Here is a 17,818-nt window from a genome sequence, read left to right as displayed (position 1 = left end):
ACCATTGTAAGTTTGGGTGACTCAGACACTGCGAACAAGTGATCAGGGCCCAGACAAAAGAACGGTAATATCTCTTAATTATAGGGATAATGCCTTAAATAGGCGATTCACCTGAAGGGGTGTGGTCTCAGATGAGTGGTGTGGTTTGTAATTTGGGATGGCTAAGAAGGGCTGGATGGAATTAGCTAGAACTGCAAATGTAGCCTCAATGGTGGGGGTTGTATAAGTTGCTGTCTGGGGATCTGCTACCTGCTGCAGGAGTGTTGTGAGGCCCAGCCGTCAGACTTTCCAGTGTGCAGCACAATATTCTGAGGAAGACAAGGCACAGGCTACTTCCTTGGAGGTAGGGCAGTTAGTGCCTTATCTGGGGTCCTTCTGGCCAAAGGACACAGTCCTGCCATCGTCCTCTGGCTCAGAGAATGAGTCTCCAGTAGAACCTCCATCGCTCCAGCCTCACAGAAGTCTCAGGTTACAAAATCAGGTCTTTTAAGAATCCAGTTAGCTCCTCAGGAGGTGGGGGGAGAGAGAGCTAACCATACTGCAGGACTGGTCAGCCTACCTAAGGCTTCAGTTGGCTTTAGATCCCTGCTGAGACAACATCCCCCTGTTGTTGCTGTAGGAGAGCGTTCCAGCCAGCAGGCTCCACTTGGAGCTATCCAAGATCCTGTTTTCTTCTTGCCTTGTTCTGACTGTCATCAGCTGCTACCAGCTTCCCTTGTGAGCCAGAATGGACCACAGAATGGGACAAGCAGTGCCTATTTGCCTCCACTTATGTTCTGCTTGATTATAGTACCTGACCACACATGAGGAACTCACCTTGTGTGATAAAATTAATTTCTGTTCTGGAAAATTAATGAGAGAATGGTGTGGTCCCTGAAAACATAGAATGCTGTCCCTCCATGCTCTACAGAATAGTTCGCATAATGCTGGATCCTGCCTTACTGTCTATCGATAAGCCATCAGGGGCAATACTGAGGCAGGGCAATCCACACAGGGTGGCCTTTTCTGAAGGGCCTTGAACTGTCAGTCAGGTACCTTAACCCCATAGCTACCATAAAGCCTTTTGCCATGCCCCCCCCCCCCCGGCCCAGAATCATGAGAGGTTCCACTTACCATGCTCAGAGGTGTAGATCTCATCACTTTGTACTGTTTCCTTGGATCCATCTTGTACAGGTGCTGGTCTGTGACGAGAATGGCTCGATCCGTGCTCTTGTTACAGCGGTTTATCTGCGAGTAGTTGTGGGGAAGGCCAAGGAAGCCACAGGAGGGGAGAAAAGGAAACCACACAATGTCCTTAGCATCAGGATGGTCACTTTTAGCCATAGTGATGGAAAAAAGACTAGTCACACACTATCACAGTCCTATTTTCAAACTAGTTTTGCACTCTAACTTCCAACACAGAATCTCTAAGGCAGTTTTCTCCAACTGGGCACCCTCCATGTGCTGGACTACAACTCCCCTAATCCTTCACCACCAAACACTATGCTGGCTGAGGATAATGGGAGCTATAGTCCAACACATCTGTTTGGTGGCTGATAACAGACTTGCCACCAAACAGAGGACAGGGGATGCAGTACAGCTGCTCTGCACCCATACAGAATTGTGGCCAAGGGCAGCTTTCAGTTTTTACTGGAAGGTCAGGTTGGTGTCCAGGCTAGTCTAGCCTTTTCCTGTCACATTGGTTTGACCAGCCCTTGGTCAATATTTTGGTCCAGTCAGAGCAGGGCAATCATTATGGGATCAGGTTCCAGAAGAGCCCTTGCCCAGTCTGTTCAGTCGACTGCAATACTGGAATCAGCTCCTGGATGGTTCAAAGGCCGCCATATTGGATTGAGCTTCACTTCTTGATGTTGTGGCTCACCTTGGTTGGCACTGGCTGCTCAAGGAGCCCAAGCTGTACGCTGGGCCTCTTCACTCCCATCGGAGGAGAGGAGGGTGCCTGGACTTTTGGCCTATCTAGGGCCACTTTGGGCCTCATGTGGGTGAGACACAAGGTGAGAACGATCAAAGTAAGCGATAACTTACTAATGGTTGCTCCTACAACCATTTAATAAATTAGTCATCTGTATCAGCCTGACAAGTGCTGCGGATTTTTTTTTAAACCACTCTTTAGGACTTGGCAGAATAAGACAGGACAGTTTATCAAGCGGTTGCAGCCACCATGAAGCAGGTTGCCCTGCGGCAAACAGCTCTCTTCATGGACCCCTGGAAACAGCTAAACCAGTTGGCATGACAAGAATGGGGCTGTCGCATCTCCGGGGTAAGAGGAAGGAAGAGGCTGCAGTTGCTGTGCTTCACTGGAACATGCACACTTACACATATGAAGCAGTTGCCCGCTGCCTAGCATGGAAGGGGAGGAAGGTAAAAACGAGAATGGCAGCAGGTAAAAATTTCCTGGCAAAGAGGGAACCCTAGAGAGAAGCATATCCACACTATACTATATCCGTTTTATATCAGTTTAATTGTCATGTTTTCTCAAAAGAATCCTGGAAAGAATAGTGTGGTGAGGGTGCTGAGATTTGCAGTAGCCAGGGCTCCCCCTCAAGAGATTTGCAGTGGCCAGGGCTCCCCCTCAAGAGATTTGCAGTGGCCAGGGCTCCCCCTCAAGAGATTTGCAGTGGCCAGGGCTCCCCCTCAAGAGATTTGCAGTGGCCAGGGCTCCCCCTCAAGAGATTTGCAGTGGCCAGGGCTCCCCCTCAAGAGATTTGCAGTGGCCAGGGCTCCCCCTCAAGAGATTTGCAGTGGCCAGGGCTCCCCCTCAAGAGATTTGCAGTGGCCAGGGCTCCCCCTCAGGAGATTTGAAGTGGCCAGGGCTCCCCCTCAAGAGCTTTGCGGTTCCCAGGGTTCCCCCTCAAGAGCTTTGCGGTTCCCAGGGTTCCCCCTCAAGAGCTTTGCGGTTCCCAGGGTTCCCCCTCAAGAGATTTGCAGTGGCCAGGGCTTCCTGGGGGAAAAACCCTGTTGAACCAGTTCAGTTCTGTGGTGCAGATGATATCTTGAGTGTTGAGGCAGGAGAGGGGCGACATGCGGTGGTAGCCTGTGCTTGCAGGTCTCTCACCTTGCGGACGTGGCATGAGAACAGCACGGAATGGAAGTGCACTTTCTCCTTCAGGGCAGTGACACGTTTTGCAAACTGGGTGGCCATTGTAGGGTTCTCCTCTACCTGGAGGAGCAAAAGACAACGTGAGCAGAGTGTGGCCTCCGTAGGACAAAGGAGGAGACAAGGAGGGGGTAATCGCTACTTTCCCATTTGGAGGCTGGGAAATAGTATGCAGCAGAATGAGGCAGCAGGATCCAGGGTGGTAAAGTGAGTGTGCCACTTCAGGCTGCAGATGGGAGGGGGGATCATATTTCTGAATGTTCCCTCAACAAGAAATGCACCTCCCTTCAAGTAAAAACAACAAACCTATCACTTCAGGGAGAAAGGCCCTAGCTATATCTGCTCTCGACTGTGCGAGCATTCTTCTTCCATTTTTTTGGCAAAGGGGAACATTGAAAAAATGCAACACTCACACACCCTTGCAGTCTGGCATGGTGCAGTACAGTCCCCACCTCCTGCTACTGTCTGGGTAGACCAGGCCCACATCATACAGAATAAGGTGGCAACATTCTGGACTGTACCACTTCAAGCTGCTGGGGGCGGGGGGTCAGGGAGGAAACTGCAAGTTTGAATGTTTGCCCATGTTTTAAAAAACGAAAACCAACCCTTGCCTATAGGAAACCACCCTGGAAACAGGATTGAAAGGCATTATCTCCATTTTCAAACAAACTAGCACATTAGAGAGACGTTCAGCATAGCTGTCTCTGTGATGTGCTACTTGTCTGTATGTGCAGGGTATTCTTTTATCTACTTTCAATGTTGTTTTTAATGAGGGAGAGCATTCAAACTGTGCCCCGCAACAGCCAAAGTGGTAGAGCCCTCTGTCTCCCGCCCTCATCCCCTCAGCCCTCCCTGTCAGCTCTCAACCCCAGGCCTCCCTTTTGACTGCCTTCAGAAACCCCTTTTAGGCGAAAGCAGCTTTTTCCGTGGCACCACTCAGGGCTCTGGTGTGGCTGCCAAGAGGGGGCTGCATTCCAATGGGCTCAGTGGGCGAGCCCCCGCTTTGCATGCTGGCAACTCCAGATAGGGCTGGAAAATCTCCTGTCTGAAACCTTTCAGAGCCGTTGCTGCCAGTCAGTGTGGACATTACTGGGCCAGATGGACCCAGGGTTGGACTCGGTATCAGGCAGCTCCCCATGTCCCTTGATGCTCCCCCAGTATAGCAATTCTTCCTTGGAGAGCAGCTGGGCCTCTGTTGAGGCAGCGGCAGCAGGGAGCCTATGCTGCTTTAGCACAGTGCAGTTCCCTCGCCAGCAAGCACAGTTCTCTGCGGGGGCCCCTGCCCACAGAGACCCTCTCACCCAGCTGAGAGGATGTGGGGAAGAATCGCCATGGAGACCAGGCAGTTAAAAAGTCCTCCTCTGATATGGCCCTCTCCAACACATGTCTCCCAGGTCCCCATCACGCACGCCCAGGCCCATTTTCTTCCAGGATGCCTCTAGTGGTTTCCAGTGCCACTGCCCCTCCCCCCAGCCACGTATCAGCAAGACTCAGTTGTGGGCATTATGCAACCATCATCCCTGGCATGTGGGCCTGGCCTGACTCAGAAATCCCGTTCAAGAGCAGCAAGCCAGACACAAAGGCAGCTGGAGCCCCTCTCCATTGCCAGCTTCGGGCTGAGGAGCACATCTGCGTCTCATGGGTCCCCCAGAGGCCCGCCACCAAAGAGAGGCAAGTCGTTTTGCTTTGGCAAGCGAACTTTGGCTTCCATCTGGCAGCTCAGAGGGGACAGAGGTTGGAACTGGAATTGGGACAGGGTGGGGAGCCGGAATCGGCAGGGGATCTGTCGAGCAAACTCCAGCATGGGGAGAGCTAGGCGAGGGGGGAAGCGTCCTCCCCGAGTTGGAAGGAGCTGGCAGAGACTGAGGGGCTGGACAGCAGTGGCCCTGGCAGCCTCTGGTCCACATCATATGCCAGTCCCGTCTTCCCTACCCTTCTGCTGCTCTGCAGATGTATTGCACTCAAGGGAGGCTGGTGGCTCCGATGTCAGTGGGGTAGAGAATCCTCTCCAGCTTTCAGTCAGAACTCTCAAGGAGCTCTCCAAGGTGTTTCCACACTTTGAGTTCTGGCTGGTTCTGACTGAAACCCAGAGTGGATTCACTGCCCAAATTACATCGGAGCCACCAGCTGCCACTGGTTGGACTTCAAGTTCCAACATCCCCAAGGATGACGGGAGTGGTAGTCCAACACATCTGGGGGCACCAGGCTGGGGAAGGCTGTGTGCTTTGTCTGTTGATGATGCTTTTTAATAATGGTGAGGATGGTGGTGGTGCACCTCGCCTGTCAACAGATGGCAGCAGCAAGGCACAGCACCATTCCTCTACCCCCTGTCCGCCCCCCTGAAGGAGGCTCAAATGTATCCCGCCTGCCCGCTCTTGCAGACTTTCCCCTGCTCCCATCCAGTCTGGCCGTCTGCGGCGAACGCTCTGGCTGAAAGCAGAGCAGAGAGATCACTTTGGGCAGCTCCAGGCCACTTGCCCACATGGGAACCAAGCAGCAGGAGAAGCTGGGGGGAGGACCAAGCCTGACAAGCAGGCACCTGCTCCTGACCACGGTGCAGAGCCAGACACAAACCAGCAGCCAGGTCAGGCTGGTGGAGAAAGTCAAAAGCTCCGTCCCCCCCTGGCGATAACGCCTGGGAGACAGGGCTGCGCGTGAGTGGCAGCGGGCCCTGCCGCTCAGCAGTGCCAGCATCTGCTGACAATGGCCAGAAAGAGGCCCGAAAGCTGTGTCAATTCAAATGGTGCTCTGGGGAACCCACAGGACAGCCCGTGACATCCCTCACCCCTTGGGATTCCCCGCCACAGACTGATAGGATTGCCATGGGCACAAACGGATTCTCAAAAGGATCTGCTGACTTGCAGAAGCGGGGCTGCTTCTTTACCCGTCACTCAGTCCATCTGCAAAACCTTCTGCTCCTGCTGTCAGGAGAAAAGAGCCCGGCCCTGAGGCTGTGGGCCACCTCTGACGCAGCAGGCAGGCCACCCTGCCGCTTGGCAAGGGGCCGCGACTGCCTCCAGCATTTCAACGGGGGAATCCGTCAAACTGAATTTCACTCCGGTGCTCATTTTTGCACTGCTAAATCAATGATTTCAAAGTCACATTACAATTTCTATTTTTTCGTCCATGCTAAAATGTGGATGCATTTTTGTACGCAGTTTTCAAGCATATACAGTTTTATGTACACTTTTTAAAATGGATGCATATTTTGCAAGCAAATTTTCTGTAGAATAAAGCATTTTTATGCACATTTTTTTCAAACCTACCCATTTTTGTTGTTTCAAATCTACAGTTTTTTATAAGCACTTCTTCAAATGTACACATTTTTAAAGCAATTTGTCTGCTGAATAAAGCATTTTATTTGATATAGGAATATACCCATTTTTGTAGGCATTGTTTCAAAGGTACGCATTTTGACATGCACTTTTTCAAATGTACGCTTTCTTTGGTATACTTTTCCCCCCCAGAACTGCATTGCAAACTTCAGAAAGGAACAGATTTAGATGTCTAACTGCGTTCCGGTTTGTGCTTAGGTTCAGGAAGTGTGAATTTGGTAAGTTCACACTGAAATATGAATTCTCCCAGCTCTACTCAGGTCAGAGATGCTGACAGGCGGATGTGCAATGGACAGAGCTGTTTGTGCCATGTGACCTGCCCCAAAACTCTTAACCTTTTGCAAGGGTTAAGAACATAAGAAGAGCCATGCTGAATGAGACCAAGGGTCCATCTAGTCCAGCGTTCTGTTCACACAGTGGCCAACCAGCTGTCCCAATGGGAAGCCCACAAGCAGGACACGAGTGCAACAGCACCCTCCTGCCCATCTTCCCCAGCAACTGCAGCACAGAGGCATACTGCCTCTGGTACTAGAGGTAGCACATAGCCATCAGGACTAGTAATCATTGACAGCCTTCTCCTCCATGAATTTGTCCAACACCCTTTTAAAGCCATCCAAATGGGTGGCCATCACGGCATCCTGCAGTAGCAAATTCCATAGTTTGACTCTGCACTGTGTGAAGAAGGACTTTCTTTTGTCTGTCCTGAATCTCCCACCAGTCAGCTTCATGGGAGGACCCTGTTGGGTCCTAGTATTAGAACATAAGAGCATCAGAGAGCCCTGCTGGATCAGACCCAGGGTCCATCTAGTCCAGCATTCTGTGGCCAACCAGCTGCCAACCACGAACCCACAAGCAGGACATGAGTGTAACAGCACCCTTCCACCCATGTTCCCAAGCAACTGGTGTACATAGGCTCACTGCCTCTGGTACTGGAGGTTGCACATAGCCATCAAGACTAGTAGCCATTGATAGCCTTTTCCTCCAGGAATTTTTCCAGCCCCCTTTTAAAGCCATCCAAATTGGTGGCCACCACTACATCCTGTGGTAGCAAGTTCCATTGTTTAACTCTGCGCTGTGTGAAGAAGGACGTCCTTTTGTCTGCCCTGAATCTCCCACCCATCAGCTTCATGGGAGGACCCTGTTGGGCCCTAGAATTAGGAGAGAGGGTTGATATGGAATTTGGCCTTTGTATCTGGGATCAGGGGTCGGGGTGAGGCTCCATCTTGTCCTTTGCCTCAGGCAAGGAACGTATCGATCAGGGGTGCAGAACCCCTTTCAGCTGGAGGGCCAAATTCCATTTTGGAGAAGCGCTCAGGAGCTGGATTCCAGTGGCGGGCGGGGCCAGAGGCAAAAGGGGCAGGGTCAAAGGCAAAGGGGGTGGGGCCAAAACCCCATAAATATTTCAGCTTCAAGCTCCTCTTGCCAGTAACTTAGTCTTAGCAGAGGCATTTAGAAGGGGGTCGGTGGTTGGGGGAAAGGGGGGTGCCAGGAGAATTTATGCATGTATTTGTAGTATTCTTCTGCTGCTCCTCAGCCCAAAGCAAAGGCTCCCGGGGTGGCTTGCAATCAATCAATCAATCAATCAATCATTCAACCAGGAGGGCCAGATTTGGCTCATGGGCTTGCAGTTCCGCACCCTCGGTTTAGATGGAGGCACGAACTGGTTTCTGGATGAGGCAGCATGACTCTTTAAAGCAGCCTTCCCCAACCTGGTGCCCTTCAAATGCTTTGGACTCCAATTCCCAGGATTCCTGAGCACTGGCCATGCTGGCTGGTCTGATGGGAGTTGACGTCTGACACATCTGGAGGGCACCAGGTGGGGGAAGGCTGTTTGCAAGTGTTGACCTCAGCAGTGGAGAAGGGAGCACCCTTTGGTCTGCTATTTAGGCAGCAAAATGTCATCATGGGCACCCCACCACGTGACGGAGCTGCAGTGCACGTGCTCCCCTCGGCCACCCAGACTCTCGTTGCGAACAAGCCAGGGTCGGGAGCTACAGGCTGATCCTGGCTTGTCTGAGCTAACCAGAGCTTAAACAAACCACAGTTCCCCAAATATGGACATGGCAGGAAACTGTGGTTTGTTTAAAAGCAGATGCTTCCAATCTCCTCCTCCGGCACACCGCAGGAGAGGAGAGGGGAGACCACCAAGCCCAAGGTCCATTTGAGCTTGTTCTCACAGGGGAAAACCACGTTTTCCCATTATGTCTGAATGGGCCCTCCATCATCAACAGCCAGGCACAGAGGAGGCTGGTGGCTCCGATTTTGGTGGGTCTGGGATCCCATTCTGGATTTAGTCAGAACCAGCCAACCACCCTATACCCAAAATGAACCCCCTTCGGAGTTCTGGCTGGTTCTGACTGAAACCCAGAATTGAATCACAGCCCTGCCGAAATCAGAGCCACCAGCCTCCACTGGCCAGGCATCTGAAGACATTGCCATGATATTGCACCTTTGTGTGCACTGTGTCCACTTTGGGGACCAAAGTCCATCTATTCCAGTTTTCTGGATCTAACAGGGACGGCTACATGCCTCTGGCAAGCTCACTGCTGAGGAACCCACCATCTAGGAATGAGGGGTATACTGCCTCTTGCCCCAGAGGCTCCGTTCTCAGCTGTCATTCCCTCTCTTTCTTGACCACCCAGGCTGAGTGCCAGTGCTTATGTAGCCAGAGCAGCAGCATCCATGCACGAAAGGGAGGTATCAGCACTTTCAAGGGAACCCCACGGTTTGCAGAAGTACAGGCAAAAAAATGTTTAAAAGGGGGGGAGCAAACATCTCCCCCCAGAAGGAAAAATAGAGTGTACCAAAAATATTTTTACTCCAAACATGCGTTGGAAGGAAAGCAGAATGAAAACGCAGGTGGGCTTATGCAAAAGGAAGGAGCCGTGAGTTTGTCTAGCTAACCTAAATTAATCTAATCCACTAAAACCACAAATTCTAGCGTTTTGAAAGATAATAATTGTGATACCCCCACCACCCCCACCACCACACACACCTGAGAAAAGCTCACCAAGCAACAACATTTCTGTTTTAGATTCTTACAGAAACCCATCCTTTTTCAAAAGGATTTTGAGAGCGCCTGATGAACCGTGCTGGGAGAAGCTGTTAACTGATGCTTGATGGCTCCTTTAGGGTATCAGCAATATAGGGATGCTGCTGCTGTTTTTATAGTCTGATTTGCATCTGTTTTGATCAATGTTTCATGCGGATGTCTTTCACATCTCTCTGTTCTGCTGCTTACTACTTTGGGCATTCCATGAAACACAGATAATTTCCCTGTGTTCACTCTCTCTGCGTTCAGAATTTTACAGCCCCTTAATATTCCCCCATGACAGCCTTCCCCAACCTGGTGGCTGCCAGATGTGTTGGACTGCAACTCCCATAATCCCCAGCCAGCTATGCCTAGGCTGTGTCAAGAGCGGGGGGGAGCGCTCATACAAAAAGAGGAACATCAGTAGGGAAAGTCTCATCCCCAGCCCCCATATCTGTCACACCATGCGTCTAGGCTTCCCAGGAGCACAGAAAGGCCATGCTGGGGATGATGGGAATTGTAGTCCAACACATATGGAGGGCTCTGGGTTGGGGAAGGCAGCTGTAAGTAGTGGATCAGTTTTTATTTTGGGACTGCTGGTCTACCTACTGCACCCACTGTTTTCTCTTGTTTTACTCTGTGTTGGTTTATCTGCTGCTGAGAGTGGCTGTTTTTACTTGGTCAGCTCTCGCTCTCGTGCCAAGACAAGACAAAATTCACAAATGGAGGTAAGCAACCCACACCCCTTAAAAATGCATCTGCATCCGCATCTGAGGTGGACCACTGCAGCCGGTTAACAACTTGCAAATATGCTGCCTGCAACTTTGGGAAGAACCACCACCGAGGACATAGATCTCTTAGAGGTGTGCATGAGAACTACAGAGCTACAACCTGGATAGGACGCTACAGATGGCCTGCAAAGTAACAAGAGGGAGTCAAAGAACCACAGAGTTGAAAGGGACCCTTGAGGTCATACAGTCCAGCCCACTCTTCAGGGCAGGAATCTTGCAACTGCAGCATTCCTGAGGGAAGAGCAGTCAACTTCTGCTTAAGTACTGCAGTCCTGAGGCCACCGTCTCCTAGCGCTGAGCTGGAATCTGCTTCCTGGCAATTTTCACCCACTGCTTCTCACCCCAGGCAAGCCACGCTACCTCAGTTCCATCTCCCCATTTGCAATTCGAGAATGAGAGCTACAGTGCCCCTTTCAAAGCTGTTGCAGAAACGACCGAGATGCTGCCTTTGAAATGCCCTGAATGCTCAACAAAGTATGATGTAAAAGTGAACGGTTATTATTATTTATAGCAGGGGGGTCCGATTTCTTTCAGCACAAGGACTGAATTCCACTTCTAACAAGCTCATGGGGGAGGGGCTGGATTCCAGTGGTGGGTGGGGCCAAAGACAAAAGGGGTGGTGCTGCAGGCAAAGGGGCGTGGCCGACATAGCAAAAAGACCAGCATATTGTCGCTTAAAGCTCGTACTGCCAGGAACGGTGTTGTAGGAGAGGCACTCCAGCCTTTTAGAATGGGGGAAAAACTATGCAAAAGCTGGAAACCCACCCAGTGATCAGTGGTTGGGGAGAAAGTGGGAGGACTGGGCTGGATCTGGGTTCTGCTGCCCAGGCCTGAGGTTTATAGCAGTGGAGGCTGGCGGCTCCGATGTCAGTGGGGCGGTGAATCCGCTCTGGGTTTCAGTCAGAACTCTAAAGGAGCTCTCCAAGGTGCTTCCTTGGAGAGCTCCTTTAGAGTTCTGACTGAAACCCGGAGCGGATTCACCGCCCCACTGACATCGGAGCCGCCAGCCTCCACTGGTTTATAATAACCAGGGAGTTGCAGCAGAGGGCCAAGTGCCCCATAAGTACCATTCTGGCCTGCTGCCCTGTGCACAGGCTTCCCATCCAGGTTGTGGCCCTCCTTCGCTTACCAGAACTAAGAGGAGTTCACCTCTGAAAAATAAAAGGCTTCATGGCAGCATCTTCCAAGCTTGGAAGGAGAAGTGCGGATTCAGGCGAGACAGGAGGTGGCGGGGAAGAAGCAATAGGAGGTGCGTTGGTGGGGAAAATGTGGGGGAGCAACGGAGGAGGAGGAAGACAAGTTGGGCTTTTTAGAAAGCTCAGAAGTTACTATGGAAACTAGACCTCGGCAGCCCAAAACCACTCGAGGGGGAGGCAAGGAAAGAGAGGCTTTCTGTGGCCTTGAACTTGAGCACAGGAGAGGGGTTGAGCCCTCCTGTATCTTTAAGAGGGGCACAGAAGGGAGAATTTCAGCTGGTGCTGCTTCTCAGTCCACTACAACATCAAGATGTTAACCCCCCACCTCAAACTCCACCTGCTGTGGTTGCGGGGTTAACCCCTGTGGTTTTCACACCAGCCTGACATGGAAGAATCTAGCAGGTAAAACTTTTCCTGATCAAGTGACTAGAGTGGGCGGGGGGGGAGCTTTGCCTCCTTCATTGAAGTGTGGCAGACTGTCCTCTCCTGTGGTCCCTTGTGGCTCACAGTATCATCTGATAGCACTCAGAACAAAGCAGGAAAAAAAACAGGACCCTGGATAGCTCCCAGCAGGCTCTGCTGGCTGGAGCAATCTCCCACCAGGACAATAGGAGAACGTTGTCTCAGCAGGGAGCTAAAGCCAACTGAAGCCTCATATAGACTAACAATACCTGTAGTGTGGTCAGCTCTGCTCCTCCTGGACGAGCTAACTGGATTATTAGAGGGCTCTTGCCTGGTTTTGTAGCCTGAGACTTCTGTGAGGATGGGGAGATGCTTGCCTGGTGCACAGACTGTCTTTTAGGTGCCAGGGAAAGACCTTCTTCTCCTAGGCTTTTGAATCACTGTTGTTGTTTTTTAAATCTCTGCTGGATTGTTTTGTAATCTCCTTCTTGCTTGCCATTTTTAATTCCATGATATTTCATGTTATATTATTTGGTTGTTGAAAACCACCCTGAAAATTTATATTTTATTGAAGGGTGGCATATAAAAAAAACACCTTTGAAACAAATGAACAACTGCACAGGAGCCAGGTCTGACACAGGAAGCTACAGAGCAACCAGGATATCAACCTCCCCATTTCCAATGCTGCCTTCCTGTGATGAACACTTACTGACACCAAGTAGTTCCGGCCCCAGTTCCGGCAGCAGCCCCAGTCTTTCCGCAGGCCTTGCAAGACTTCCAGCGCTGCCACCTTGGCTTTGATCTGCTCCATATCAGAGGGAGGAATATTCTTAACAATCTGCCTGGCACGCCACCTGCAGTGGAACCCAAGAGAAGCTGAGAAGGTTTGCCTGGCCAGCCCGATCCATGTGGCACATTATTTTGTGAGTCTTTAATTGTACTGTAGTAGATTTGAACACAGCATATGCCCCAGAATTCAGAAGCTAAAGGATACTAGATTTCATTAAAAACATCAAACCAACTTTCTAGCCCTTAAGAAAGTACAGGTAATGGTGAAAATAGGTGGACGCTGGCAAATTTGACCAGCCCCGTGACTGGCTTCTGAAATTTCACGAGGCAATATAGCCATGAATGTTCAAGCCTATCCTTGCAGGCTTAAGTATTAGGGCACAGTCCTATGGAGACAGTCATCAGCCTCCGAACTTGGAGGCTGGCAACTATTCAATGCAGGGTGATCAGCTCGGGCCGTCCTGCATTTTTGGCTAGACAGACAATTTCTCCTGTTTAGCTGGGGAGCTTTAGAGTGGGAGAGACAGCGTGGTGCATAGGAAGCTGTGTAATGAGGCTTCCGCAGTCTTCTCCCCACCCCCGGGACCAGCCCTTTCCCCTGGTTTTCCTCTGTTTCCAAGCTTGAGGATGTAGCTAGCACAGAGAGAACCATGCTGGCTATGAGGGGGCAGGGGAGGCGAGTGCGGTTTCTGGGAACCTGGCTCCAACCGCAGGTTTCCAGGAACCAAAAAATATGGCCCTCTAGACAGTATCTTGTGGCCATAGGATTGCTCCCTTAGTAATTTTAAAATTAGGTGTGATCATAAGGACTAGAAACTTGTTTTTAAAAATAAATGGAAGCTGGAATAAATAGAATGGTCAATGGCAGGGGTGGTGGTGAATTTTGCATCAGTGACTGGTTTCTGTTCTTGCTCTGCAGGATTGTGGAAAACAGAGCTATGCTTTAGATGTAAAAAGAACAATTTGTATCTTAATGCATGCACACTTGCATCAGCCCTGCAAGTGGGTCTTTATTGCTCCATTTTATAGAAAAACTGTGGCCTTAGCCAAGGCAGCCTAGTGAACATGTGGCAGAGATCAGAACTAGGGATGTAGGAGAATTCCATTTCTGTTCACAAACCATGTGAACATGTCCTGTTCACAGTCCTGAACACGAATGTGAGCAGGAGTGCTTTTTTTCAAGAAATGTTTGCAAATTTCCAAATTTGTGATCATGTTTGAAAAACGCATATTTTAAAAAATGCACACTTTGAAATGTGCCTTTTTCAAAAACTAGGTTTTTTCACACTTTACTCAATGGAGGAAAAGTGCGTACTTTTGAAAAATATGCACAGAAATATGCACTTTCCCCTTTTCAAACAAGCCACAGAACAGGGAGAAAACCCACATGGGAGCAAGGCAAAACGAGCTTAAGTGATTTTCGGAGAACTTAGGCAAGCTAAATCCCTGGTTCTTCCATCCCTAAGCAGAACCTCTCTCTTCCATCTCTCATATCCTTCTGCTGGAGCACAGTGGTCCCTGTCAGTCCTCAGACATCAAGGCCCTTCGAGACAGCTGATCTTGCGAACACCAGTCCGTACAAACAGCTACGTTCCTGACATCACTGATTTACTGCTGCCACATCTGATGAGATGGGAGAAATCAGCAGATCTCAGGTGGGCTAGAGCAGGGGTGCAAAAATGGTGGCCCGTGGGCCACATATGGCCTGTCAAGCCATTTATGGCAGTGCACCAGACCCCCCTGTGCCTGCAGTTGCGGTGGCACTGCCTGGGGTTTCCCGCACTAGCAAGGGAATCCCTTCCTCATCTCTGATCTCTGATGGGAGACCGGAGATAAGGAAGGGATTCCCTTGTTGCACTAGTGCGAGAAACCCTGGTGATTCCCTTGCAAGAAGCGCTGGTGGGAGCAGGGGGGCTTATAGTTTTGCAGGGGTCACAGAGGGGAAGGCATCAGCCTGTGCTCCTCAGTGCTTTATCCCAGCTGGTTGCCTCTATAAGCCTCCCTGCCCCACCGCCGGCAGTTACCTGCGGAAGATGAGCTTGCTGTTTTCCTGGAACTGCGCCAGCACGGCCGGAGGCTCCGGCCACCCAATGCTCTTGCCGTAGTCGGCCATGGCGCGCACGCCCTGGAAGCGCTCCACCAGCTGCAGCACGTAGGACTTGACCTTGTGGCGCTTGTAGTAAGCCATGATGGTATAGATGGCCCGCAGGTACCGGCAGCGCTTGCGGGCCAGGGCTCCCCTCCAGGCCTGCATCAAGCAGAGAAGTCGGAACTGTGGCTGGCAGAGCAGCATCACCCAGCCCACCCTTCGCCCACCCCCCTGGGGCCAACGGACACAGAGCCAGGGTGCTATTGCTGTGGGCAAGGCCCAAGAGAGAGACTGGCAAAGGGGACACAGAAAGTAGTGTCTCCCAACCTGGCGCCCTCGGGATGCGTAGGACTACAACTCCCATTGCCCCCAGCCAGCATGACTATGGGGTATACTCAATTGCCCTCTTTTGATGCAGCAGCCCTCTTCCAGCATCCTCTGGCACCCTCTGCCCAGCATGGGACTCCTGGCCTTCATCTCCAGCCACATGCGCCTGCCGCCCGCTCGCACAGGCACGGACAGCACAGCGTCACGGAGCTTCGAGGTACCTTCTGCAGGAGCAGGACGATGATGGGGACCAACTGAGCACGCTCCTGCTCCAAAGAGAACAGCGTCCGGGGCGTGCGGATGAAGACCTTGGTGTGCCCGTAGGCGACATCGTCTTGGAAGCCGTGCTGCTCCATCAGGGCCTGCGTGGCCTCGCGGTCCGTGGCCATGAGGTGGTTGGGCCACGTGTACTCGCAGGTCATCTTATACCTGGGCAGGGAAGAAATTGACCGTGGCTGGCCCACCTAGAGACAGGGGTAGGCAGGGCGAGCCCAAGGCAGCGGGGCTGGCCCTCAGGGCTGCATGCACGAATGGAGGGGACTCCCCCCACGGCCTTCTGCAGTGCTGCAGGGGATGGCAAGCCACAAATAGTGGGGTAGTGGACGCAGGGCTCACAGAGTTCAAGAACCAGGACTTTGGACCTGGAGGGACCATTGTGTCATCTGCCACCAGTGGAGGCTGGTGGCTCCAATATCAGTGGGGCAGTGACTCCGCTCTGGGTTTCAATCCGAACCAGTCAGAACTCTTGCAGAGCACCTTTAGGGTTCTGTCTGGTTCTGAATGAAACACGGAGCAGATCCACGGCCCCACTGACCTTGCAGCCACCAGCCTCCGCTCCTCCAACTCTATGCTTCTAGCAGAGCTCCATAAGGTATAATAATGTAGGAACATGACTGCAGTGAGTATATCTGGATTTCCTTTTCCTGCACTAAGCAAATGTCAAATCTCCCTCTCCCCACCCCACCCCATTTTAGCAGATTCTGAGCAGGACCAGAGTAGCGCATTACATGAGACGGTCCTGTTTGTATTCCTAACGTCGGCACCGTGCTCCGGTGCTCCTCGTTTGTTGGACGGGTCTCAATGCTACCCCCGCCCCGCCCCAGGTGCCTAGGCCTCCCCTCCTCTTTCCAAGACGTTGGCACAGCCGAGGCAGGCGGCCCCCAAGGTCGGCGCCCCGTGGCTGGCCCAGCCCTGCACACCGGTCAATCGTCCACGTGAGGGGTTGGTCCATGGGGGCTTCGACTTCAAGGGGAGGAACTGCAATCTTCCTCCCTCCGCATTCTGCAAGCAGGCAGACTCTCTGGGCAGAGGCCACACAGGCCTGGGCGCCTGTGGGCTGAGCCGTGGCTTTGGCACCTGCCACGGCCCCGCCGGGCACGCCCTCCCCTGGCTGTGCGGCAGGGTGGCGGCGCGCCTACCGGAGCAGGAAGCGGTGGTAGGGCTGCCTGTAGGCGAAGCCAGCCCGCCGCACCCGCACGTTCTCCAGCAGCCCCAGGTACGCCACCTGGTGGCGGCAGCGCTCCACGTCAAAGAACAGGGGGGACTTCTGGTCGTTGGGTTTGATGCAGCGGACGTAATAGGGCTCCTGTTGGGGAAGGAAAGAGGCAGTGAGTCCTGAGTGCTGGGCGGGGGGGACTCGCCCTCCGGCCAGCTCACAACCGTTGAGCGCTTCAGCATTGCCCTTCCCTGTCTAACTGTGGCCTTTGCTGTCGGGTTTTTCATTGTTTGTTCGTTTACATTGTTTTTATATTATTGCACTATGTATGCATTTTAATGGGAAGCGCTTTGAGATTTAGGGCGCAATCCTATGCGCTTTTAGACAGAAAAAAGTCCTAGAATTCCCAGCATGCCCCAGCCAGCTGGCTGGGGCATGCTGGGCGTCATAGGACTTTTTTCTGTCTAAACATGCATAAGATTGAGGCCTAAATTATATCACGTGGTATAGAAACAACAACAACAACAATAATAACAATAGATAAGGAGTTCATTAATTTTGGTGACCCACCCAGAGAGCTTCAGCTATTAGGCAGTATAGAAATGCAAGAAAAAGAAAGAAAGAAAGAAAGAAAGAAAGAAAGAAAGAAAGAAAGAAAGAAAGAAAGAACGAACACCAGGACCACCCAAGATATTTTGCCGCCTGAGGCAAAAGACAAGATGCCCCCTGGTATTCCATGTATCATGCACCAAAGCCAACCAGACCGGTAGCTGCATCTTAATACAACCCTGGGAGGGGACAACACCTCCTAGTGCCCTTGGGGGCAGCTGGCTGGCTCAGTGGGTGCAGGGGGTCCGCTCCCTGCCTCCCAGCCTCTGCCTCCTGAAGCAGCCACCTCACACTGCCCAATGGTAGGACCGGCCCTAAGCAGCACCAAGGCCAGGGGTGGGGAACGTGCAGCCCTCCAGATGTTGCTGGACTGCAACTCCCATCAGTCCTTGCCATTGTAGCCAATGGTGGGGTGATGGGAGTTGTAAGCCCATCCCTGAGCTTGGCCGCATTGCACCAAACACCAGATTCAGCATCAAGTAGCTGCATCTAGCGCTGCAATCCTAAGCACACTTCCTAGGGAGTAAGCTCCATTGGATTCAGTGGAGCTTCATTCCAAGTAAACATACTTGGAGTTGCATGGTACATTTTCCATTCAGTTCATGCTTAAACCCTTTCTTCTGTCAGCGACCAGCTCACGTTAATTGATGCTCCAAATGTCCGCATTAGCCTAGGCTCCAAATATTCATCACAGAGTTGGGAGGGACCACCAGAGGC

General features: G+C 51.8%; 1 protein-coding gene across 2 annotated transcripts in view; it reads right to left on the bottom strand.

The window, feature by feature from the left end:
* MYO1G (myosin IG) overlaps positions 1 to 17,818 on the bottom strand; it is an 84,147-nt gene that overhangs the window by 23,620 nt on the left and 42,709 nt on the right. For both annotated transcript variants that reach the window (XM_084859591.1, XM_084859592.1), the window contains exons 15-20: positions 16,476 to 16,642; positions 15,279 to 15,486; positions 14,666 to 14,889; positions 12,562 to 12,706; positions 3,056 to 3,160; positions 1,114 to 1,227 (exon numbers count right to left, since the gene is read on the bottom strand). In XM_084859591.1, coding sequence (XP_084715717.1) covers positions 1,114 to 1,227; positions 3,056 to 3,160; positions 12,562 to 12,706; positions 14,666 to 14,889; positions 15,279 to 15,486; positions 16,476 to 16,642 — 963 coding nt within the window. The remainder of the gene's footprint in view (positions 1 to 1,113; positions 1,228 to 3,055; positions 3,161 to 12,561; positions 12,707 to 14,665; positions 14,890 to 15,278; positions 15,487 to 16,475; positions 16,643 to 17,818) is intronic.

Source organism: Heloderma suspectum, chromosome 5 (genome assembly GCF_057233095.1).
Source record: "Heloderma suspectum isolate Gila_16-S chromosome 5, 16-S_ref, whole genome shotgun sequence".
NCBI lineage: Eukaryota > Metazoa > Chordata > Lepidosauria > Squamata > Helodermatidae > Heloderma > Heloderma suspectum.
Note: the sequence above shows the minus strand (reverse complement) of the source record. Positions and strands in the feature narration are given on the sequence as shown.